This window comes from Cyprinodon tularosa, unplaced genomic scaffold, assembly GCF_016077235.1.
Source record: "Cyprinodon tularosa strain WSP-4 unplaced genomic scaffold, ASM1607723v1 ctg359, whole genome shotgun sequence".
In the NCBI taxonomy this organism is placed as follows: domain Eukaryota; kingdom Metazoa; phylum Chordata; class Actinopteri; order Cyprinodontiformes; family Cyprinodontidae; genus Cyprinodon; species Cyprinodon tularosa.
The window spans coordinates 56,586-81,437 of NW_024039073.1; the positions used below are offsets into that span (position 1 = coordinate 56,586).

At 38.2% G+C, this 24,852-nt stretch overlaps 1 protein-coding gene across 19 annotated transcripts in view; it reads right to left on the reverse strand.

Annotated features, from left to right (window-relative positions):
• Positions 1-23,528, reverse strand: part of LOC119790237 (MAP/microtubule affinity-regulating kinase 3-like) — a 68,514-nt gene extending 44,986 nt beyond the window's left edge. For 11 of the 19 annotated variants that reach the window (XR_005281696.1, XR_005281695.1, XM_038295702.1 and 8 more), the window contains exons 1-3: positions 22,905-23,527; positions 13,107-13,289; positions 12,039-12,092 (exon numbers count right to left, since the gene is read on the reverse strand). Coding sequence is in view for 13 of the 19 variants with exons in the window: in XM_038295702.1 (XP_038151630.1) it covers positions 12,039-12,092; positions 13,107-13,289; positions 22,905-22,958 (291 nt within the window). In the remaining 6 variants the exon portion in view is untranslated. Of the gene's footprint in view, positions 1-12,038; positions 12,093-13,106; positions 13,290-18,265; positions 18,424-22,904 lie in introns of those variants that run through there. The other 8 variants (XR_005281694.1, XR_005281692.1, XR_005281693.1 and 5 more) reach the window with 2 other exon arrangements.
• Between the last annotated feature and the right edge of the window lie 1,324 nt (positions 23,529-24,852).

The window sequence follows — 24,852 nt, forward strand, 5'->3', positions numbered from 1 at the left end:
TGAGATTTTAAAGTTGTGTCTCCTGTCTACCGTTTTCTCTGGTGTCATGAGAAAAAAAACTGAAGTTATTGGCTATTTTGTTCATTTATCTAGGTATTCACGATTTCACTGTGAGAATGAAAAGCTAATTAAATAGAAATCACACAGCCTCCATTGGCAAATCTATGTGGTCCAACAGCAAAGGTAAGAACGGCACAAAGAATACTAAAAGAATAAAGAATATATAATGTAATACTTGCAAACACGTATAAGAGACGTCGTTATAGAACAACAACGTTAATGTTATTTTGAAATTATCCATACATATATCTCATTACACACATGAATAGACAAAAACATTTCAAATTTGAAAGACCAGGGAAATAAACACATAAATGTCAAATATGTCTGGTATACAAGCTTTTACGTTTACTTCACTTTTACTTTGAAAGGCTTTGAATAAACTTACAGATCTGACAACGTAGGAGACCTCACAGTGCAGGTCTGCAACTACAGGTCCCGACAGTGCAGGACGGCAGCTAGACTCATGATTTACATAGAGACACACAGATGTATCTGGGCCTGTTTGACCATTCAGATGCAATAGAACTGAAGTTTTAAACTTTTAAAACTTAGTTACAAATGGGCTCTTTTTTTAGTTTACACCATGAAAGTTGTAAGGAAGCAGCTGTTCCGACCGTTGCATTTCCGAATTCTTCCGAGAATAAAGTGAATGTGATTGGTTGCTTATCAAGGGGGCGGGATTGTTGTGGTGGAAGGTTCACAAGCAAGTTTGGTTGTGTCCGGTTTGTCGGAACCATCTTGCTAACCAGTTAGCAACTTAGTGCTAGTAGGTTGCCAATGGGAAATTACATTGGTACCAAATAGCACTAAATTGGTGACCTAGAAACGACACTGTCAAGGGACGCTATGGACAGCAGGAACATGCAAGAGAAGTAGAGTTTTGTGTCAGAGGTCGTTGATGAGTCTCCTCCGTCATACATTTTTTTATTTAGGGGAGGAAAGCGGGGACGAAGATGTTGTGGAAGAGGACGCCAGGGCGGCAGAAGCTTGGTTTGGTGTTGAAGGCTTCCAGCCGTACATGTTTGAGCCCTTGCCTCGCAACACTGCCAGTTCTGTTAGCTCTACGCCTGCTGAAGACACAGACGTCCATCCCACTGAACACTGGGATGGAACTCAATGGTAAAAGAAAGGATTCTTATTTCAACCTTTGCGTATATTAGCTGCGACATATAAATCAAGAGGCTATGTCCGAAAAAATTTGATTAACAGATGACCGATTGGCCGAATTTCAGTGTACAAGCTGACTTATAACAGACTGGCCTGCATAAAATACCGGAAAAAAAAAATACATATATGATTTTAAGATTTTTTTTTATAGAAATGTTCAAACTTTTTGGACAATATGATAAAGAGTACATTTATATACATGTTTAAACCAGTAAGGTTTGTTATTTAAATACGTCTTCCCTATGACTTTAAAAATGTACATGAACTGTGTTTGCTTGTTTATTTATTTTTATTTTTCAGGGCATAAAGTAGCTTTAAGTTATAAGGGAGTTTCTTCCTGTTAAAAGGGAGTTTTTCCTGTCTGCTGGCGCTACAAACATGCTTAGGGTGAGAGATTCCCTTTGAGTCGATGAGTCGATCCAATCAACTGGTTTTCCTTAGAAAACTGTAAAGTGCATTGAGAACTTGTTGTGAATTGGTGCGATATAAATTAAATGAATTGAATTAAATATCTGGTAGTTATGAAACAGCCCATTTTTATTTTATTTTCAACATTTTTTTTTTAACTGTACTAGCCTCTGTGTGACAAATATGACCTGATGATGGATATCATCTGTGGTTAGTTGTGCTCACAGTATGATAGTTGCAGGAGCTACTGTAAGGCATCAGATATGAGAAACAACCCGTCTGCAAAATTACAGGATGATGCAAGAGTGTTAAAATGGTTCAACAGACGGAGCAGAAGATTTGAAGAGCAAAACAACAACCTTATTTTATCAGGGTGATTTCAAAGTCAGGACAAATCTTCCATGTTCCAAAGCGAACCAGTAGAGCGAGTCCGACCGGATCAAACTGGTCAATCGAGTCCAACAACTTTCTTTAGCAGTCTGTTAGCTCTTGTTCTGTACTGGAAGAGTTTAGCGTGTCTTTGACTTTGTCTATGATCCAGAGACAAATTTAAGCAGCTTTAAATCCACTCAAATACATTTTAAAGTACATCTATCCCCCATTTAGGAAGTATAACCTGTTCTACTTTATTTCCTCATCATAAAACTCTTATCAATACTTTCATACATAAAGTAGAGATAGTTAACTAGGACCCATTTAATGTGTCGGCTATTTTAAACCAAACTTTAGTCTTTTGGTTAACGGAAGATTCAGGGTTCTCTAAACCAAACCTTTAGAGTAATAATTTTCCTTTTTTGTGCAGTCAGGTCAGGTTTAAACAGCCGACAGCGAGTCCTCCCTTCTTTTACCGCTGCTGAGTTTTACAGGTAAAAACCTGTTTTTTATTATTGTGCAAAAGTTGAGCTTCAGAAAGGGGTGGATGTCAGCTGACGTATGGCTTCATTCTCGGAGAAGAAAAAGTCAAGGCTATGTTAAAAAAAATAAACAATGCAGGAGAATAAATAAACATTCTTCTGAGTTATCAAGGAAATGATCTTTTAGCTGGTTTGCGGCTGTTCTTTTAACAGGAAGTGCAGTCCATCTCTGATGAACTTCGCTTCCACTTCAAAGGTTTGACAAGTTGGTTATTGTTGAGGTTCGTCAGTTCATGGCTTTTCACTTCTTTTCTTCTGCAAAGTTCACAGAGAAGCATGATGCGCTGTATTAGCTTTAAACGGCCTGGAAAGGCTGGCTGCCTGATTGTTCTGTCAGTTTCAATCTGATGCAACTTCATCTGTGAACTCTGGTTTTAGTTGGGCTTTAAGCAATCAGAAGGTATGACCCGTCGTGCACGTAAAGCCCTGTAGAAACTTACAGCTCACCACTTGCTTCCTTTATCACTCAGCAGCAACCTTGAGTTTCTGCACAAAACACTTGAGGTCATATAGCAGAACAGGAAGACCTGCTGTAAACACTGGCTGTGCACTGATGTACCTCTGAGTGCAGGGAGATTTTTTTTATGATGGAACTTGATAACCAATGCTTCCAGAAACGATTTAACTTAGATGGAAAACCGACTACCTGAACTGGTCTCATGGTGACGGCCAGAGAAATGACAAATGGAAAAAGTTCGGCTTCCTCTGCCTGTAACTCCATCTGATCCGAGGTTTTCTCCAGAAATTAGTCTGAGGTGGTTCTGTGCTTCACCAGGAGAAACTTTCCGCTGCCAACAAAGACCTCAAGCTTACTAAGAGAAAGAAAACATGCTGCTCTGACGGATACTGAGAAGGCCCGTTTCTTTTAGGCAAATCCCATTGTTTACAAAAGTCTGAGCACAGCCTGGATCTTCCCAGCACGCAGATCAAAACCTAAATGGGACCGATTTTGGGGGTGGGGGAGTTAGGGGAGGTCCCAGTAAACTGGTTTCATGCGTTACTGATGGTAAATAGATGTTTTGGAAAGAGGTCAGCAGGATGAAGCAAAGTCACAACATTAAAGTGAAACTAGGTCACAGACCAGAACCAGTCCTCCAGATGCAGTTAAGCTCAGCTCATCTGACTATGATACATGTTAGGATCTGTATAAGGCACCTTTAGGAGAAATAACAAAACAAAGATGATGTCATCATCAGTGGATTGTTGTTTCTTTTTTTTGGAATGATGTCATTGAGTGGCGGCCTAGTGGTTGGGGTATTATGCTTGGAATCAAAAGGTTCTGAGTTCCCACAGACTGCCACTCTGGATCCCTGAGCAAGACCCTTAACCCCACACTGCTCCCCAGGTGCCGCACAATGGCAGCCCACTGCTCCCCAAGGGGATGGGTTAAATGCAGAGAGTGAATTCTGTTGCTCTGTACTTGTGACAATAAAAAAGCTGGAAATGAAGGGGATGTATTAATACAAAAGCATAAAAAATAAGCATGTGCACTCGCTAAACTAAAGGGCTGGTTATACTCTCGCAGCAGCGTGTCGCAGTGAGCTTGTCGCAAGTATGACGCGGACATTTTATTGTTATGCGCAATATTGAAGCGTGGTCTGCGCAAGAGGGACTATAACAAACTAGCTGTGGGTCTGGATACGGCCGAGGCGGTGAGGAAGTGGGGGCAAGTTTGTCCGACAATGGAGTGACATGAGGACCAAAAAGAGCGGGGATCCAGGTGGAAAAAAGAGATGCTCATAGTGTAGAGCAGGCATCCCCAAACTCGGTCCTCAAGGCCCCCTGTCCTGCAGGTTTTAGAGGTTTCCTTGCTCCAGCACAGCTGATTTTAATTGAAAGCTGATTAACAGGCTTTTGGTCTACTGAAATCATTATAACCAGCTGTGCTGAAGCAGAGAAACCTCTAAAACCTGCAGAACAGGGGGAATTGAGGACCAAGTTTGGGGATGCCTGGTGTAGAGTGTAAGAAGCTTTGGTCAAGTCCTCTGACTTGAAAACGTTGTATGCAACCACATTGAGTTTGGTGTATAAACTGTCCAGTAACATGAATCTGTACCTTTGAGAAAACCCTTAGAATTCCTCCAATTCATAGAGCGCACATTAATAGACAAATGTAGAGCGTGGTGAGGAGGACCTTCTCATGAGCATAACAGTTTCGTAAGCAGAGAAAATGCAGAAACCGAAAAAGATCCACTCCCTAAAGAGTGGAGTAAATGAGCACAGCAACCTCTTTAATCATAAAATTATTAATATGGATCTCTTTGGAAATATTAGCTGAAGTGTAACAATAAAAAAAAAAATACAGACTTCTAAGTGTGAAACGTTCACTGCATTAATGCTTCTTTTCCCCCATTGTATTAACAAACATGCAGACTATAGTCGGTTAGTGGCACTGGATTTAATTTAATGGTTGAAGAATGGGGACAAACAGCTGCACGTCACACCATTCACATTTTAAATGTGATTAAAAAATCTAATCCATCTCCTTTTTTTTTTCCATTGTTATTCATCACTACTACTGTTACGCTTTGAGTCATAACATAAAACCCCATTAAATCCACTGAAATCTGCAAGTTTTACATGACAAAATGGGGAAAACTTTAAAGTGCACTGAGCTCTTCTGCAAGACAAAGTCCACAGTTCTCATAATCTCAGAAAGCCAAAAACATGTTGACTAAAAGGTTCAAAAGCTCCCACACCGGGCTCAGTTTGGTACTAATTACTGCTTTGATGTGTTTTCTATAAAGGCAGCTTTTACATCAAGCCCCTCAAATAAGATGGGAACGTTTGTCTTAATTTATCAAGTTATGGATTATCTTCATCCTAACAGAATAAAGAACATCCAAGTGTGGACTCACTCTACACAAAGAAGCAAAATGTATATTTTCTTTTTTGTCAGTCAACCTTTTTTTCCACCATAAAAAGTACTAGAATTAGATCTTTGTGGTTAGAAACGTTTAACCTTTGTAGGGGGAATCGTGCTGATTTGCATTCAACATTTAGTGGGTTTAATGTTACCAACTGTGCTAATATTGGCTTAATGTTAGCTTACGTCAGATATAAATAGCAGGGCATCACAGACATTAATGGGTCAACATGGGGAAATTCATTCCCAACGACGACTGCATTTCAGCTGGAGTTACATAATGCTCCTGTAGAGCAGCTGGATCAAAACCACAGACATCTGCCTCTTTTAGGGTGAACCTGTGACCCGATAAATCAAAATACTAATAACAGCAGCTATATAAGGATGAAACTTTTTTTTTTTTGACTGGATCAAGACAGTTTTTTTATTTTTTTTATATTAGCACCGAACAGTTAATCGTTTTGGTTTCTGATCAATGTAGGTTAAGTGTTGTTTAAAACTTCAGGAGCGAATCGAGGCTGACAGACTTTAGCTTAAAGCCTCCTCTGTTTACATTTCATTAAACCTTTGCACTCCCTTCTTGACCCTTGACATTGATCAACACCCCAGCTTCAAATGACAGATGTGTCATCTCAGAATATTCAACCCACTGGCAAAAAGAAAAAATAATGTCCTCTTGTCCTCTATGAGCCTTCAAAGCATTTACATGGTCACATCAGTTCAGTCCAACTCAGGTTGGCCGTTTCTGATCCATCACAGCCCATTCTGACATTCAGCCATGTGCTATGATGGATTTAGGGATTAAATCAGATTCCATGAAATTATTACTAACAAAAGTTTGCTTAAGTACAGAATAAATAGGTTAGATAACCACAGGCCTGTTTGAATGTTAAGTACATTTTTGAAGAAGAAGGTAAATAAGCTGGTTGCAAGTTGAATTAATCCAGTTGTAGTGATTTTGAAAACAACTATGACGTGTAAAGAGAAATGAAAGGTAGCATTTAGAATGCTGCTTAACAACAGACACAAAATCTAAATATTTTATTCCACTTTTTGCATAGCTGGAGACTATGGCAGCATCTCCTCAAAAAGCTGAACTAAGATTTTAAGCTGCATTAAAATACAGAAACAGAAATTCTGTAGAACATGGGGCTAAGGAGACTGCTCGACATGCCCTATAATCAATACTATGACGCTAATTAATAAAAAAAATAAAAACTAGGGCTGCAACAATTACCGGTTTTTGGCCGATAACCGATTCATGATCTTTACAATGCCGACTCAGATTTTGACCAATAAAGATTTCTTTTAGAACTGACACCGCCAGTTGTTGTAAGAAGATATTTCAATCGTATCCTACTGGAAAAAAAAAATAAAAATTATTGCACATGAAACTAAAACTTCTGAAATAACTAAATATAAATGAAATTCTAAGGCACTGACAGTTGGTGGTTTTCAGAAGTTTACAGAGGTAGATCAGATTGGATTTACATCCAAGTATCGGCCGATCACCGATCCCCCAAATTTAAGAAAATCGAGGACGATCAATCGACTGGACGATAAATCAGTGCACCTCTATAAAATAATATTTAATAATTTTTTCCACCTCTAGTAATAATGTTAAATATGTTATCAGCATCGGCCCCTCTTGCACTTTTTTACATTTGGAAACAAACAAAACCGACATCTGAGACCTTTTTATTTAGGTGGAATTCTATGTTCAAGCCCTGATCCACAAAAACAAAAAAAACGTTCCCCTCTAACCACGGTGGGTTAGAGGGGAAAATCTAATTTCTGCTAAATCCAAACTAGGGCTGGACCATTAACCATTAAATACATTTGCAATAAGAAAAAAAAAGAAAAGGTACAACTTCTGAATCGCATTTTATTTTCCATATCACATTTAACAATAGACCAACTCTCTCACTCCAGCCTTTTAGGACGAAATTGTTTTACCTCTGAAGTTTTGAATCAGTTTTTGTCAGTTTTCAATGATGTGTGAGTGCGATTCTTTTTGTTTTTTTTAACATAAAAAAAATCTTGTGGAAAGATCATTTTATACAAGAATTGATATCTCTTAGGAAAAAGCAGCTTGTCAATAAATCATTAGATTAATTTATTATTCTACTGATTAAACATGAGTGACTGTTTATAAACCTTGGGATTAAAACCGGCATAAACTACTCAGCTGATTCACTCTGAGGATGGATTACTTTCATCTCCCCAAAAATAGGAGAAAAATAATAAGAAAACAGAAACATCAGGTTTGCATCTAGATAAACATGATTTCAAGTATTCAAACATGGCTTATTGGAGGATCAACATGCCCCGCTTCCTTAGAATACACATTAAAATATGTCAAATACTTTGTGGAACAGCGGGAAGAATAATTTAACACTTTTAGAAGTGAAAAAGCAGTAACCTAAAAAACAAGGACCGACATAAAAGCATCACGCTCTGTGTTTCAGCGGCATTATGACTCAGTGTATTTGTGTCGGCGTGGTGTCACAGCGAACGCCAAAGGGCCCGGGGCCCCGAGCTACAAAGGCAACAATCAATAGAGCTTTGGAAAAACCGATGGAAAAGCACTGAGAGACGAGGGGCAGAGAGGAGCTGAGAGGCGGGGCCAGCTGAACATCAACATCAGCCGCTTTCCGCCGCACATCTCTGTGACGGTTTGAAAACCAAGAGTCCGAGCTGCACTGATTTCACCCAATCCTTCAGGAGTCAAACAGGCCTAACACAACATAAGACTGCCTTCATAAGGAGTATAAAACCTAAAAGATTGACCAGAGCTCATTTTTAACTCACCGACTGTTTTTCACCAACAAGCAAACAAGGATCATCATGGTGTGTAAAATGAAAAAAGATGCACCTCCTCCACATATCTAATTTATTATATATGACAGAGTATTAGGGCCAGGCTGGGTTCTTTTAAATTCTATTAAAGTTGTAATGTCACGAGAATAAAGTCTTATTATGAGAATAAAGATGAAAAATGACATGAGTGAAGTCATCATACCACCACCCGTTTCGGAAAGAAAGTTTCGAGGTCCGACCTGCATGAGACGGCCAGAAACACCAAACAGCAACCTGAGTCCACCTTGACATTCTGCCCGATTTGATGCCGGTGCTAAAAGATTTCACTTTGACCAAACGTTGCCAAAGTATAACTTCAATGATGCTCGACATTCCTCATTTTAGTGAAGAAGGTGCTTTTTGTAAGAATTGTCATACAATACAACTTTATTCCCATAGCGCTACGACCCTATTCCCGTAGCGCTACGACCCTATTCCCGTAGCGCTACGACCCTATTCCCGTAGCGCTACGACCCTATTCCCGTAGCGCTACGACCCTATTCCCGTAGCGCTACGACCCTATTCCCGTAGTGCTACGACCCTATTCCCGTAGCTCCAAGACTTTATTCCCGTAATGTTGCGACTATTCTCGTTGCGACTTTATTCCTGTAATTCTGGGACTTTATTCCTGTAATTTTAGGACTTTATTCCTCTAATTTTAGGACTAATCTCGTTGCGACTTTATTCCTGTAATTTTAGGACTATTCTCGCTGTGACTTTATTCTCGAAATAAAAAATAACTTAATAAATGTCTAGCCTGGGCCTAATGCTCCGTCATAATTATACTTTCAAAAGTATTTAGACACATTTTCTAATGTTAAAAACAGAAATATTAACGTCTGTCATTGGGATGTTTAGACCAAATTTAAAGAGTCATATTTATATGACGTGCATTTATTCTAATAAATCCAGCTCTACTGCGATTCCCTAACAGGTTTGTTCATAGAAGATTAGAGAAGAAAGGCAAAGACTGAGGAAAAGGTTAGAGGTCAGTTTTTTCAGCATCGTGAGGTTATAATGAATCTCAGCATCCACAGAGCTGTGTGGGTAAACTAAAAACCATGCAACCCTCATAAGGTACATCCTCCAGAGTTCCTCACCCCTGCTGTGGAACATGGTAATGGCAGCATAATGCTTAGGTTAGAGAAGATGGGAATGGGGCCAAATATGATGCGATGCTGGAAGAAAAATGGCAAGAAGCCAAAGAGGACTTCATAATGGGAAGAACATAAAGCCTGAAGTTGTAACCAATGCCAAAAAATGTGAATTTACCAAGTAGGGTTGTCACGATACTAAACTTTTCAACTCGATACCGATACTAAGGAAAATATTCGATACTCGATACCATTTTCGTTACCACAAGGATAAAAACAAAGAATCCGAAATTCTACAGAAATATTTTCATTAATAAATAAAATACAGTAAAGGTTGTATGCTGTGCACTATATTAAGCAAGCTTGATAAAAAAACTTATAAAATTAAAATTAAGTGTTCCTTCCTTGGCTATGCTTTGCACACATAACAATGAAACTAGCCAAACCGGTTAAGAAACAAAAATAATTCTCAGCAGCTGCAGTTCTTACAAAAAAAAAAGTCTGAAACTGAAAACTGCGTAGAATTATTCAATCACACAGTGTTCAGAAAGTTTATTGTCCTCTATTCTGCACTCTAGATGAATGACTGCTTAGGTGCCACTGGTGGTGCGACTGTATCGATACTTTTAAAAACGAGTATTGTATCCGGATACAACTTTTCAGTATCGATACTTTTGACAACCCTATTACCAAGAAACACAAAACCCATTTGGTTGCAAAACTACCCATGAAGAAAATAGTTAAATTGCTTTTTTTTTTTCTTTTTTTTTTTTTTAAGTTATGGATTTCAAAGTCTTGGTATAATTTCTTTATTGATTTGTTTCCCTGGTCATCTGTTGGTCAGTGCCCCACATGCTCTTTTTTAAACCCCCACTTTTCCTTAGATAGAAAACTTTTAATCAATTTGACTGTAGGATCTGGTGAACTGTAAAGTGCCATAAGATGGCATGTTGTGAATTGGCGCTATATATACACTATATTGCCAAAAGTATTTGCTCACCCATCCAAATTATTGGAATCAGGTGTTCCAATCACTTCCATGGCCACAGGTGTATAAATTCAAGCACCTAGGCATGCAGACTGTTTTTACAAACATTTGTGAAAGAATGGGTCGCTCTCAGGAGCTCAGTGAATTCCAGCGTGGAACTGTGATAGGATGCCACCTGTGCAACAAATCCAGTCGTGAAATTTCCTCGCTCCTAAATATTCCACAGTCAACTGTCAGCTGTATTATAAGAAAATGGAAGTGTTTGGGAACGACAGCAACTCAGCCACGAAGTGGTAGGCCACGTAAACTGACGGAGCGGGGTCAGCGGATGCTGACGCGCATAGTGCGAAGAGGTCGCCAACTTTCTGCAGAGTCAATCACTACAGACCTCCAAACTTCATGTAGCTCAAGAACAGTGCGCAGAGAGCTTCATGGAATGGGTTTCCATGGGCGAGCAGCTGCATCCAAGCCATACATCACCAAGTGCAATGCAAAGCGTCGGATGCGGTGGTGTAAAGCACGCCGCCACTGGACTCTAGAGCAGTGGAGACGCGTTCTCTGGAGTGACGAATCGCGCTTCTCCATCTGGCAATCTGATGGACGGGTCTGGGTTTGGCGGTTGCCAGGAGAACGGTACTTGTCTGACTGCATTGTGCCAAGTGTAAAGTTTGGTGGAGGGGGGATTATGGTGTGGGGTTGTTTTTCAGGAGCTGGGCTTGGCCCCTTAGTTCCAGTGAAAGGAACTCTGAATGCTTCAGCATACCAAGACATTTTGGACAATTCCATGCTCCCAACTTTGTGGGAACAGTTTGGAGCTGGCCCCTTCCTCTTCCAACATGACTGTGCACCAGTGCACAAAGCAAGGTCCATAAAGACATGGATGACAGAGTCTGGTGTGGATGAACTTGACTGGCCTGCACAGAGTCCTGACCTCAACCCGATAGAACACCTTTGGGATGAATTAGAGCGGAGACTGAGAGCCAGGCCTTCTCGTCCAACATCAGTGTGCGACCTCACAAATGCGCTTCTGGAAGAATGGTCAAAAATTCCCATAAACACACTCCTAAACCTTGTGGACAGCCTTCCCAGAAGAGTTGAAGCTGTTCTAGCTGCAAAGGGTGGACCGACGTCATATTGAACCCTATGGATTAGGAACGGGATGTCACTTAAGCTCATATGTGAGTCAAGGCAGGTGAGCAAATACTTTTGGCAATATAGTGTATATAAACAGATTGAATTGAATTAACAAATTTCTTTATTGGTTTGTTTCCTGGTCATTTGTTGTCAAGTGCCCTTAATGAACTTTTTTAAACCCCTACTGGTTGAAGCAGTTGCTTCTACTGCTGTGTTTCTCTTCTGAAATATGGCAATGAATTTCTTTATTTCAACTTTTTGTAAAACTAATTGCCCTCTGGGACATGAATAAAGCTCATTCTGATTTGACATTCATCCTGGTTTATACTTAATTTGAAAAATAACTAACACTAGAAACACCAAAAATAGTTAAATAAGAGGAATGGCAGACGGAACTATCAGATTAGGCTCTAACCGGAACCCTCCACTGGACGAGACAGAAAAACCAAAGTTCCAAAGCCTTCACACCGGCCCAGAAGAACTTGCTCCACAAACAATTCAGAGGAAAGAGATTCTGCTTAAAAAGAGACAATACAGTAAATTACCTTCTGAAGGCTGTTTGGGTTCAGCTGGGTCTTGTCTATTATCTTAATAGCCACCTGTAGAAAAAGAAAAAAAAAAAGGAAACTTGGATAAACAGGAGGAGGTGGAAAAGCAGAATACTTTTGTAATTAAAAACAACAGGCACAAAGGAGAGCTCAGAAAAGGAAGGAAACTTTTACTGAATTTAGAGGCCTTCTGAAAACATAACCGGTGTATAAGGACACCATGAGCTGCTTGTTGGGGTCTTAAAAGCTAAAATAATCATTTTCAGCAGCAGCCTTGCTGGAGTTACTGTATCAGGTTCACTCAGAGCCCTGGATGTGTCGACGGATCGGAGACAACAAACGCTCTGAGAGCAGTTCGCGCAACACTAACAGAGTCTGCCAAATGTTGCAGAACTTCCAGAAAAGTGACAGCACTCATGTTTAATCCAGAACCATCGGCAATAAAAGAACAAAGATTACAGACCTACGGCTGGCAGAGACAGAGTTATGTCTCAGTTACAGACGGGTCGCTATCTAAGGTCCAATAGCCGTTTAAATCACACCATTACAGCATGAACTCAGTGGGAGTCGGATAAAGGAACTCCTGTTTGTTTACGGAAAGTTTTACACCAAGCGTCATTTTTCCCTATTCGGTGTTTGACTCATGGATTCAAGCAAACAGATACACACATCCCAAATTCTGGAATTACCAACATTACATTTTTACGTTCATTTTCAATATAGACAATTCTGGTTCCAAATTTCTAATTGTTTTAATAATTCAATTTCTAGATTATTAATGTAACTTAAACATCAATCTCTTCTGCTTTCTAAATTATTCTTTACATTCATTATTTCACTTTCAATTTATTTTTGATTGAAATAAGAAAATATATTTAAATTACAGGTTGACTTTTGATGAGAAAACTTTGGGACTAAATTTTTATATTTAATCAAAGCTTGAATTCTATATAATACATTTATAAATGCTTACATCTGCCCACCAATATACTGCATAATGCAAGTAACCTCCAGTTAATTCTTTTTTCAGCTTTTTATTTTGACAATAAAACCTCTCGTTCTTACTTCTCTGCCGGTGAGGATGTGCCGGGCGAGTTTGACTTTGGCGAAGTTTCCTTTGCCGATGGTCTTGAGCAGCCGGTAGTTTCCGACATGAGGCTGCTGCGACTCGTCCGAGCTGCGGGATCGCATGCCGGTCCGACCCGAGCGTGTGCTAAGCTCCTGGCGCCCATTGCTATGAGACGTGTGCTGTGGAGAGAAGAAGCGAGTTAGACAAAGTCGGCACATTCAGATATTACATTGGACCATCTTTATACAGCAAGTATGAATCAGGAAAAGGTCAAATTATTATCTTTATTATTTGTGGTTTTTAGGGAGATTAATGACCAGGGACATTAAATCATCAAAGCATCTCCATTTACACATAGCAGCAGTGAATCGTCACTTATAACGGCTTTAGATTCTACCAGCAAAATTGTTTTTATGACCAGAGCCGGACCATTCTCAACCTGCGCAGCCCAGATCGCTGACCAACCGAAAGGAAACTCAAAATTCCGGTCAGTGAATGCACCATACTTGGAGCTAACATTTCATGCTGAACTCAACAATCTTTGGTTGTTATGAAACAACTCAAATTGAGCCATTTCTATGATCCCTAAGGTGTAAAAACAAATTCAACTGAAAACTAGAGTGTAAGAAGGTAATTAAGAAAGAAATATCTGGTTTATTCAACCTGTGGAAGAGAGCAGATGAAGAAAATAGAGAAAATAATTTGATTAATTGCTTACTAAAACAACTAAAAGCTGCAACTCTAGTTTAATTTAATTAACTCAGCTATCTTCAGTAATCAGCAGTACTATAGAAATGTAAGTATTCTCTACTCATTAGTTACAGACTGTGTTAATGAACTAAAAGTGTTCTGTAGCTTTTCTTAAAACTACACATCACTTGTAATTAGAGATGTCCCGATCCAGGTTTTTGCACTTCCGATCCGATACCGATATTGTTTTTGGACTTCCGATCCGATACCGATACTGGCCGATACCAGCCTATCCGAGCATGTATTTAAGTTTAAGTTAAAATATTTAGCCTTAGGTGTAAGACTCATGTTGAAAAGGGTTTTAGTACTCTTGATAACATCTAGCCAGCTAAATTAGGTGAGATTGAATAAAACACTATGCTTGGTAACAACAAACTTACCTTTTTATTAAGAGATAAACACAAACTGGACAAAATTATGAATAGCAATCTGAAATTGCACAGTGAGCAGTAAAACCGTAAACAGTTAAAGGTGCAAGTATTACTGTAAGTTTTAATAAAAATGCAAAACAGGGGAACACTGGCGCAAAATAGTGGAATGGATCGTTTCAATCGGCCAAACTGGAAAATACGGACCGGATTTTTTTTTTAAAACTGGATCGGCAGTCTGGATCGGCATTTTACATGCTTTGCCGATACGCATTTTTTTGCCAATATCGGCGTCCCGATCCGATCCACGTATCGGATCGGGACAAGCCTACTTGTAATGGCCTCTTTACAGCAGCATGAACACAAGAATCATCATGTCAAACACATTTCTCACGTTGCTATTGTGCTTCTCAGCACCAATGTGAGCGATATTCGTATCGTAAAGCACTGTTTAGAGAGCGATAATCGTTGGCCTGGGTTATGAAGGTGCATTTTTTTTTATGCTAATGTAATATTTAGACAGTTGAGCAGAGTCTCACGGCAGCAGATGCAGACACCCTGGATACATGACATTTTCTAAAATGCTAAAAGTCCAAATGGTCCAAAAAGAAGAAAATAGGTTGCATGTTTGCATTTTAACATTGACAAATATCATCACCATTGTAAGGTTTCCTTATGTCATTCAGCTGTAATCAAACGTATAGTAGAGAAATGTCCCCTTATATAGTATATCCACCTCTAATTCGCCTCGGATGTGCTTCATTTGATGCACAGCATTCAAAGCTGATGTAATGAAGCCATTTTTTCCCCACAACAAAGAAAACAAACTTGTTTGGATGATTTTTTTAACCCTTAAGTCTGAGATAAGTTTACAGCAACGCTCTAATGTTTCAGACAGAACGTCGGTGTTGCTTTTAATTAGACAACAGTCCCAGTTATTCACACTGGATAGGGTTGTGTGAAAGACAACCAGAACACGTCCATTATGCTGCCTTATGTCAACTTTTTGTCAGTGGATAAAAATACACTAATGATTAAAATTCCCTTTTATTTGTTAAAATAATTAAAAAGTTATTTTGTCTCTTGGTTCCTCTTAGGAAGAATGACACTGCTAAATGCTACAGGGAGACCTGAGGCGCATTTAGTTAAATCTGCTTTAATGGAAAGGCATGTGTGTCTGAATTAAAGTTAAGGGTCAATCAATTAATCAGTCTGGGTAAACAAGGCACCATCATGTAACCGCTGAGCCGACAGCCACAATGAGCACACCTCTGGGAAACTTGATGGTTATTCAATCTTGGCTCCAATCATTCATATTTAGGCTCTGGTGTTTTGGTGTCAGTCCCAATGTTTTAAGGCTGTGTGTTAGAAGAAAAAAAATCCTTCACACAATTTATGGATGCAGACAAAAAAGGAAATAAGAGAAAAGGAAACGACATAAATCTGCCAATTAGCTTTATCATGCTACCTTAAAAGAAAGAGCTCACGCTGCAAAAACAATATAAAAAAAATCTTAAATAAAGGTATTTACCCTCAATTTAAGTAGGTAAATAGGATGATTTGCCAATATAATGAGTATTTTTCTATTTTTCCTTTAGACAATGCAATTGTTTTTTCTTATTTAAAATGTAAATGTTCTTATTCCATTCGCAAAGTGTCTCACTTTCCAACTTAATTCAAGAAAAAAAAAAATCACTTATTTTAAGAAAAAATTACTTATTTAGATCTAATTTTTTGCAGTGTACAGTTTGAACAAACCCACCAGCTGCTCTGTTTTGTTAGCATCCATCCTTTTGACATTAAAAATAAAAAAATCAGAACAGATACTCTTTGTGTTTCGGTATCGATCAGCCAACCAACCCCTGATCAATAGAGGAGGGAGTCTCTGCCCCGCCCGCAGCTGACCCCCTCCTACCTAACCTAATTAGCTCTACAAACACTGAAGCTGTGTTCAAACCTGGTATTAACATGCGTCTACAGGAACCACGTCCCATTTACCTGATTTCAATGCTAATCAACAAACAGGGTTGTCACAAAGTGGGCTGAACAGCAAACTGGATTTTCTTTGCTGAGAGTCACTGATTCATTCAGTCAATTAAACTGTGTTAATATTCAGATCACCACAAATAAGATTCACTTGATCTGCATTTTAGTGGCGTTTGCTACTGAAGCCTTGATGAATCTAGAAATGACAGAGGATGACTTTTATGCAACTTAGGAGAGCTCAGCAGTTTTACCTCCAAAAAAACAGGTTAACAGAAATTAAATTGCTGGCTTTTATTGGGCAAATGATGCAGCGTGAAGCGAGTTTACATTTAATTAATTTCGATACAGAATCTTCTGCAAATCTAAACCAGTTAAATCAAAGAGTTTAAGGCCTTTATGAGCACTGTGATTTTAAATTAAAGATACATAAACGGAAATAAATAACTTGTTTGACAGCTGAAGTTAAAGTATTTTTACTGAGGTTTTGTTCATGTCAGACCTTGTTAAGCTGACATACTTTCCTAGAAGAGCTGCAGGTCGATAAACCGGCAGCTCCGGCTCATTTCACATCAGTGAACACATTTCAAACAAACTTATCGGATGGTTTTTTAGTTAATTTAATAACAGAACAGTTCTTATTGTTATTATACTGAAAGGCCTAAAATCAATTAAATGTTCCTCCTGAGCCACCATACACCCCAAAACAGACAAAACACAAAATCTTTAGACAAGAATATATCTTAAAATTTAAAAAGGAAATAAATCATTTTAAGAGGACGCTTTAAAGGCTGATGTGTTTTTTATTTTTATTTTTTATTTTAATGAATTGAGATAAATGGTTAAAATGCTTAAGTCTCAGAAATAATTTCATTTAACTACATATTTTGTTAAAAAAAACAAAAAGTTGCCTCCATTTATTTATTTTTTGACCAGGACACCTGGTGAAAAAATAATTAAAGTGACAGCCAGCTGGTACAGATTATTTCCTGGAGTTATTTGGCAAAGTTGGTAAAAGAAAACCCAAGTAAAGAATAAATATGACGTATTAGGCCTCAAATTAGAGATGATTAATGTATTTAATTTAATTAATAAGCAGTATCGACCACATTTCATAAGAGAAAAATCAGCACAAAAGTATCGGTGGGAGAATCAGGACATATTAATTAAAGATCTACAATTTACATTCAAAACCAATAAGGAAAATCTGGATGTATTTATGAATATTTAAGGCAGTGTACTGATGTTAAATAAAAACTGTTATACAACTGATATTTCTCTGACAGCGATTTCCAAATTAAAACTCATCCTTTACTGTATCTCAGGACAAACTGCCCTCCGGTTTTTCCATTACTGCAGACTAAATGCGTCAGGCAGCCTAAGGAGGGGGAAAGAAACCATTCCTACGCTAAAAGTCAGAATTCAACATTCCTAAGTATGTTCACACCTTGACGTGTGATCAGATCTCTAAGGATGGTTATCAGCACTACATCCGTTCTGTCTTTGTGATAAGGCGAGAAATCGCAATAATACAACAGAAACTTCCCAAAAAAGAATCTTTAAATACATACAGCAAATTAAATAAAAGTTATATAGGATAAAAATAACTTTGAAGGACCTGCAGTTCTAGCCTAAATCAAAATAGGGAAAGATTTAACTCGTTACTGAAAATGTCAAAAAATCTATTCTTTAAAGCAAACTAGACCAAAATAAGGTCAGATTAACCCTGAACTTAACAGCCAGATGGTTTCTGAGTCGGTACAGGATTATTTCTGGTGTTCATACTGTCCAATATCACTGAAAACAAATAAATTACTCTTATAGGATAAGGTCACTGTTCTAAATTAAAGGAAAAAAGAAATGAGTGATTAAACAAAGAAAACTTGCTGCGGCTACAGCTTCAATAATGTCTAATTCTAACATACGACACAAAAAGTTTTCCCAAAAGCGCTCCGGTTTCATTTTCCAGCTCGTAACTTCCTGATAGGAGACTGAACAAAACAAACAACATTCCTTGTTAAAAGTCCTTCCTTTCTTTGGGAGAAGTTACTCACAAAGCTGCGGTGCCTCCTGGCTCCCTGGGATCCTGTCATGCCTCAGTCCTCTGCCACACCAATGATGTCCAACAATACCAGACCTCCCAACTCTCAGAGCCCCAGTAACCACACAGGAGGAGAAAGGAGCTCCTGCCCAGTCAAGCCCACGGCAGACACACCCAAACCAGAAACTGGCCGACACACTTTCAAAATAAAAGCTGCCTCAGCCGTGTTGAGAACATGGAGTCCTGTGTTTCTTTCTCACTCCCACCATCTAAAAAAAAAAACCGCTTGAATGAACTTCTAGCTTAGTTGACTAAAAAGACTGGCAAACAAATCATTAGTTCTCACTGAATCAATTATTCTGTGCTGTTCTGTTTGTGCTCAGAGCGTTATCTCCCGCTGACTCTGTGCTGCTACCAACAGGAGTCATAAGACCGGCCAGGTCACGTGTAAATATTGTCTGCTTGCAGCCACAGAAAAGGAAGAATAAAATAAAGCAAACCTAGAAAGACTTTAAGGATTTCTACAGCAGCTCATTGGTCGGTTTCCAATGAAGGGGAAAATAAAAAACACTGGAAATGAAAAGGAAAAGGGAGCTTTGGAATTAAGACAAATTACACATTTGACTTCCTTAAAACAATTAATGTATTTGTGTTTATGATCAAACACAAAGCTAAAAAGTGACTTGTTTTGGAGGTTTTTTTTTTGCCTTCAAGTTTTTTATTATACCAAACTACAAATAAACTGCAAATAAAATGACTTCAGGCAGTTAGAGGCATTTCTGTCTCACCTTTTTTTGGTGAAAGACCAAAATATGTGAATAACAATCAGTTTAATTATACAGTGCCGATACACAACATTCATCAGATTTAATCAGACAGACTGAAGGTTTTCCATCTAAGGGAAATCCAGCTGATTGCATCCAATAATTGTCGGTGCAGGTTTCTCTCCTCCTCTGGGAGCATGTAGAGACCGTAGATATATGCATGCATTGTGATTCTTTAGCAATCTCTCACAAAAAGCACGCATGTAGGGACATTAGAGAGGAAAACCTCTTAAAAGGAAGAGAACCAGGCTCAGGGTGAGCGGCCTTCTGCCGACTGAGGTGGTGACAGAAACAGACGTATCACAGGAACATAGTAGTACTGATCTATGAATGCATTCTATATTAGAAAAGGGAAGATTAAGCCATCTCTTTAGGAGGCTCTGTCTAGGAAGGAAACAGTGAAGCTGATGTGCTCCGAATTTTTTCAAATTAATAAGAATGAAAGAGAGCACATCCAGGTAGTCACAGTAAAACTTGAGCCACAGCTATGCCTAGGAGAGAAACGGGACCAAACACTGAAGAACAGGCCCAACTATCATCCCTCTTTGTTTCTCAGCCAAACAGATGATGCTTACATTAAACATTAGCCTACCTCCAACTGGGGCGTTAGGACATGGAAAAAAAAATGCTTCGATGCTGGCCACACCACCTCAGCCCTGGCTCTATGTTAGGCGTTTCTGTTAGAAAGTCAAGCTCTGCAGCAATTCAGATTTTTGGAGGTTCGAACAGATCGTGCTGCTCCGTAGTTAGCTCTGCCCATCATCATATAATCACCTCAACTTTATTTACAAAGCCGTTTCAAACAACCACAGCTGCTAGAAAAGGCTATACGTGTCAGGTAAAGTTCAAATTACATAAAAACAACACAGAAGTTTAAAGGAAGAAAACAACTATAACAAAATAAAACCATATGAAAACAATTAAACAAACAAACGCAAAACCAGAGAGAGTCATGCTGTGTTAAAAGCCAAAGAATAAAAATAGGTTTAAAGACGAGTTTTAAAAGTAGACAGTGAAGATGATTGTCTAATGAGGAGGGGGAGCTCATTCCACAAATTTTGGAGCAGCAAGTGGAAAAAGCTCCGTTTCCTCTGAGCTTCCGTTTGGACCTCGGTACCTGCAGGAGCAGCAGGTCAGCTGATCTGAGGAACCGAGTGGGAGCAATGGAAGCTTCTCCATCCCAAGACACCCCAAGGACAGAGTGATGGTAAATTAGGTTTACTGACAGTTAAAGGTTTAACCAACAGTGTTATATTTTGCATGCTCCTACCCCATAATAGGCCAGTTTTGGTCTTCTCTGACCAAAACATTTTTAATTTCACATTTCTGGTGCACTGCACATGGCTTCTTGCAAATGGGTCTTCTAATGGCTTTCCACCCACCACCTCTACATACGGCCAGATTTGTAAATAATAGTTCAAACATCTACAGATCGTTCCACCTTAATGGTGAATCTCCTTTTTAGTTACCGTGGGCCTGTTGGATGCTTCTCTGATTCATACTGTCCTATCCCAGCCTCTATGGCTACGTTCACACTGCAGGCCTTTATGCTCAATTCCGATTTTTTTGTTAAAATGTGAACTGTATTCATACAACCCAAGTGTCCTGCATGCGCAGTAGAGGACGTAATGATGTCACAGGCCAGCGTACGCTGTGCTTACGGAAGTAAACATGGATGGTAGTGCTGGGGCGAATCTAGTGATCTTTCCCAACCTTAAAAACTCCCTCTTTTTATTATGGTTAAACATAAATACTGCTCTCAGCATTATCATGTCATGTTTGTTGTTTTTCTTGCCGCTTCTACATAGCAAGATGCAAAATAGGGACCTTTGTCGGGTATCAATGGCGTTCAGGTCGGATTAATTCGACCTGGCCGTTCAGACACATGTTGGTAAAAACGCATTGGGGAAAAAAAATAATAAAAAATCGGATCTGTGTTGTTCAGACCGTCATGAAAAGATCAGATCCAAGTTGCATATGGGTAAAAATCGGATTTAGGTCACTTCAGGCTGCTCAACGTAGCCTAAGTTTACACCCGACCATGACAGCCATAGATGTACAAATTTCTCGTTCTTTTGGCCAAAACAGTCAAATCAAAAGTACTCAAGGGCCAAAAAAATACAATAAAAAATGTTTTTTCCTTTTTTTTTTTTTTTTTTTAAGTATTTTGTAAAGGACTGTATTATTCTTTTTTTTTTTTTTTTAAACCAGCACTATAAATTGTCACCATCTAATATTTTAAACAAAAAAAAGGTGGATTTTCTGTGGAGCAGGATGTGTAAAGCAAAGTGGATCATAACCCTTGCATATTTGTTTGAGCCAGATAAAAAAAAAATGGTTCAGAAAATGCTTTCTGTATTTGGTAAATTTAAATAGATATTATATATATTTTTTTACTGTTAAATATCTTTAAAGTGGCCTTTTTATCTGACTGACACTTCATTAATTCGGCACTGATGTATCTATAGGCTTTATCTTTATTTTCCTGAATTTATTTTTGGGGCGGAAGTTCCCGCGCTGTTTGGCGCTGATTTTTTTAGGATAATCGGCATCCAGTTCAAATCAGACACCAATAGCAAAGCCACGTAAGGTTAAAAAAGTAAAAGCAAAAAAAAAACTTGTTAAGTATGAGCACGAAATACGAGAACAAGCAGAAGGGTGCTGCAGTTTGATGGTTTGGCCACAGGTGGCAGTATCATTTAAGAACTCTGCAATGCCTCAAAGGAACTGACTTAAAATCAAGTGCTGGTTCAAAAAAAGTTAGAAAATGTGTAAAAATATAGTATAGATTTGGTCTTTTTTTACTGTGAAAGTGCTTGAAAGAGCATGTAAAACAGAATAAGTTCAAGTTGAACAGTTCAATTTGGGCATTTATTCGATGATTCTCATGTGTTCATTCTAATGTTCATGTTGCTCTGAAAAAATCATAAATTAGCTGGGTTTACACCCATGATAAAATTACTCCTGGGTGAATCACATGCATTAAATATTTGACAACTAAAGAGTAATGGATAAACTGCTTTGTTTAAAGGTGCCAGAGTAAAAGGTGTTGAATACAAATATATAAAAGACTTCTCACATTTCTATTTGTAGAAAAACAAATGAAGCATAATTTCCCTCCAAGTTAAAAGGCAATATTTGTAAAAAAAAAAATAGAATAAGAATTTTTTTTTTTATGTAAAGCATGACACATTCTTCAAGCAAGATCATTCTGGATGGATTAAATAATTCATAGAGATGTCAGTTAATAAATTTAATATACCATCCCCTATCAAACGAATTAAATAACTATACTTGAAACTATTTCAACTGCTTTACTTTAATTTTGAAACTACTTTCCGGAAGCACAAATGTTGGTTTCATCAAAGCCAGCTTGACAGGTTTGTTTCTCACAGGGGGATTCAAACAGTCACGAAGGGGTGGGGTAAAGGGGGCTCTATCTGGAAGCTGATTGGATTGAACTTTTGAGTGATAGGTCCGCCAGCCAATGGCCACCCGATACATAAACTACTGTTGCCTGCCAGAATCAGCAGGCAAAGTACTTTAGTTTTGTTCGTGTTCAGGCCTAAATATCCCGAGTGGACTCTTGCAACAAAAAAAGACTAATTATTCGGAAGCATGAATAACATGAAGCTTGGACTAAATAAAACACATCTATAGGAGCTGATTTGACGAAGAACTTATACTTGTTTACGGTTTCCAATGAAATTATAATTCGCACAGTGGGTTTATTTTCTATAGCGTATTCAAACAACAAAAACGATGGAGTCATTTATTGGCAAATTTGAGAAATAAGAAACATCCTGATTAAAAAGCCATTCTACTTACACTTTCCGTCACCTTCTCGTTGACCGTTGGTAAAGGAGTTTTTGTTGACATCATTTATTCGGTCTTCCCTGACCAGCGAGGTCAAAAACACCCTCCGTCCTGAATCCAAACCCAAGAAAAAAAGGTTCTTATTGCTTTGCTGTTCAGGTCTCTGAGGAAAAACAGGCTCAGCATGGATCGTGACAATTTTCACCCCCAGACCGGACGTGTTACAGCCTGAGATATTCCGCGACGTAAAATAAAACACTTGTATTTAGTGTTAAATCCACAGATTAAACATGATCCTACTGTAACCTTTGTTCAACTCGACAAGTAAATTGCAGCCCGTTTTTCCGTTCGGGCTTCAGTCAGTGAAGCTAACTAAACTATCATGAAGGAGATGTCGGACGTCACTTCCAAAAATCACCAGTCTTTTTTTTTTCATCCCAACAAAAAAAAAAAAAAAAATGCCTCGCTTTACAAAAACGACATGGCCTCAAGTGGTTTCGACGGTTGATTGGCAGTCGATTTTAAAGGGTCTGGATGACCGAAACGCTTTCCTTTTGCTCGGTTTCTTCCATCTCCAGCGGCCAAAGTGAAGCGGGTCTGTCTGCTTTAGGTGGGACCAAAATGGCTACTCAGCGGCTGGGCTGGATTAAGATGCGTTCACGGACATCTCGATTTCTGGGATATCAGAAAATCTAAGATTTGATTATGATAAAAGATTATATCCTATGTTGCCTTCACTATGAAATGTACATAATCATAAAAAAAGCGAATCATTTTTTTTTATAAAGCCACATTTAATAGATTTGTTTCTGAAATGTTCTCACCTGTCACTTGGGGAGATTGCTGCAACCATATAAAGTAAAACACAAAAACCATACAATCAAAAAAGTCTGATCACTTGCCATCTATGATGTCACTTAGGAAGAGTGCAAGAAGCTTTATTTTTACAGCCTTCTTTTTAATGTAACACAATCAAAATTTACAAAACAAAACAGTGAAAATTTTAACTAGGCCTTTGCCATGTTGGTCTATGTAGCACACTGAAGTTAAAGTAAGTTACATCAATTTTATAGAAGAAAGAAAGAAAGAAAGAAAGAAAGAAAGAAAGAAAGAAAGAAAGAAAGAAAGAAAGAAAGAAAGAAAGAAAGAAAGAAAGAAAGAAAGAAAGAAAGAAAGAAAGAAAACACACCAACTTAAGGGAAGGATATTATACAGTTCATTTTTACATTTAATTTTTGCTTTTGTTCTGACAGCTTATTTATTATGCATATTTTAAAAGGCAAACACATTTCAATTGGTTTAATGAAGTTTATCTCACATTTAAAATGTAGCATTCATTCACAAAAAAAACAAAAAAAAAAACAATCAATGGTCCAAATTCATGTTTAGAAAATAGGTGCTTTATAACTGGTATACATTTTTAACCATCTTCATTAGAGCAAAAGTTAAAATATTCATTAGTTGATGGTGATAGCACACTGATAACTAACCAATCCAACTGACCTGCAGTGGGATCTGTTTGTCAAATAGCTAAATTGATTTGAAATTATACTCTTTGATGGAGCTGACTGCAAAAAGGAAGTGACACCATATTTAATGCCGGTTCCATAAGTTCTGGATTAATAAAGGAAAGGAATAAACAGCAAATCTCTAGGTTTTTCACTGCCTACCACAGAGTATTAACTGATTATTTCTATGTCCAAGCTCGGATAAATCAATGATTGCACTATTCCAAATCAAAGTTAGGTAAATGGAATCGAGCATGAGTATCAGAATCAACCAAAATGCTAAACTTTAGTAAACCCAAACCAGGAAATCAACTTTGATCATAGACTGCTCAAATCATAATTTGCAGTTCAAACTTTAAAGCACGATTGTATATAAATTATATACAATCGTGCTTTAAAAAATGAGAAAGGCCAATTGTGATGGTGCAATATGCTTTAAATGTTGAGAGTGT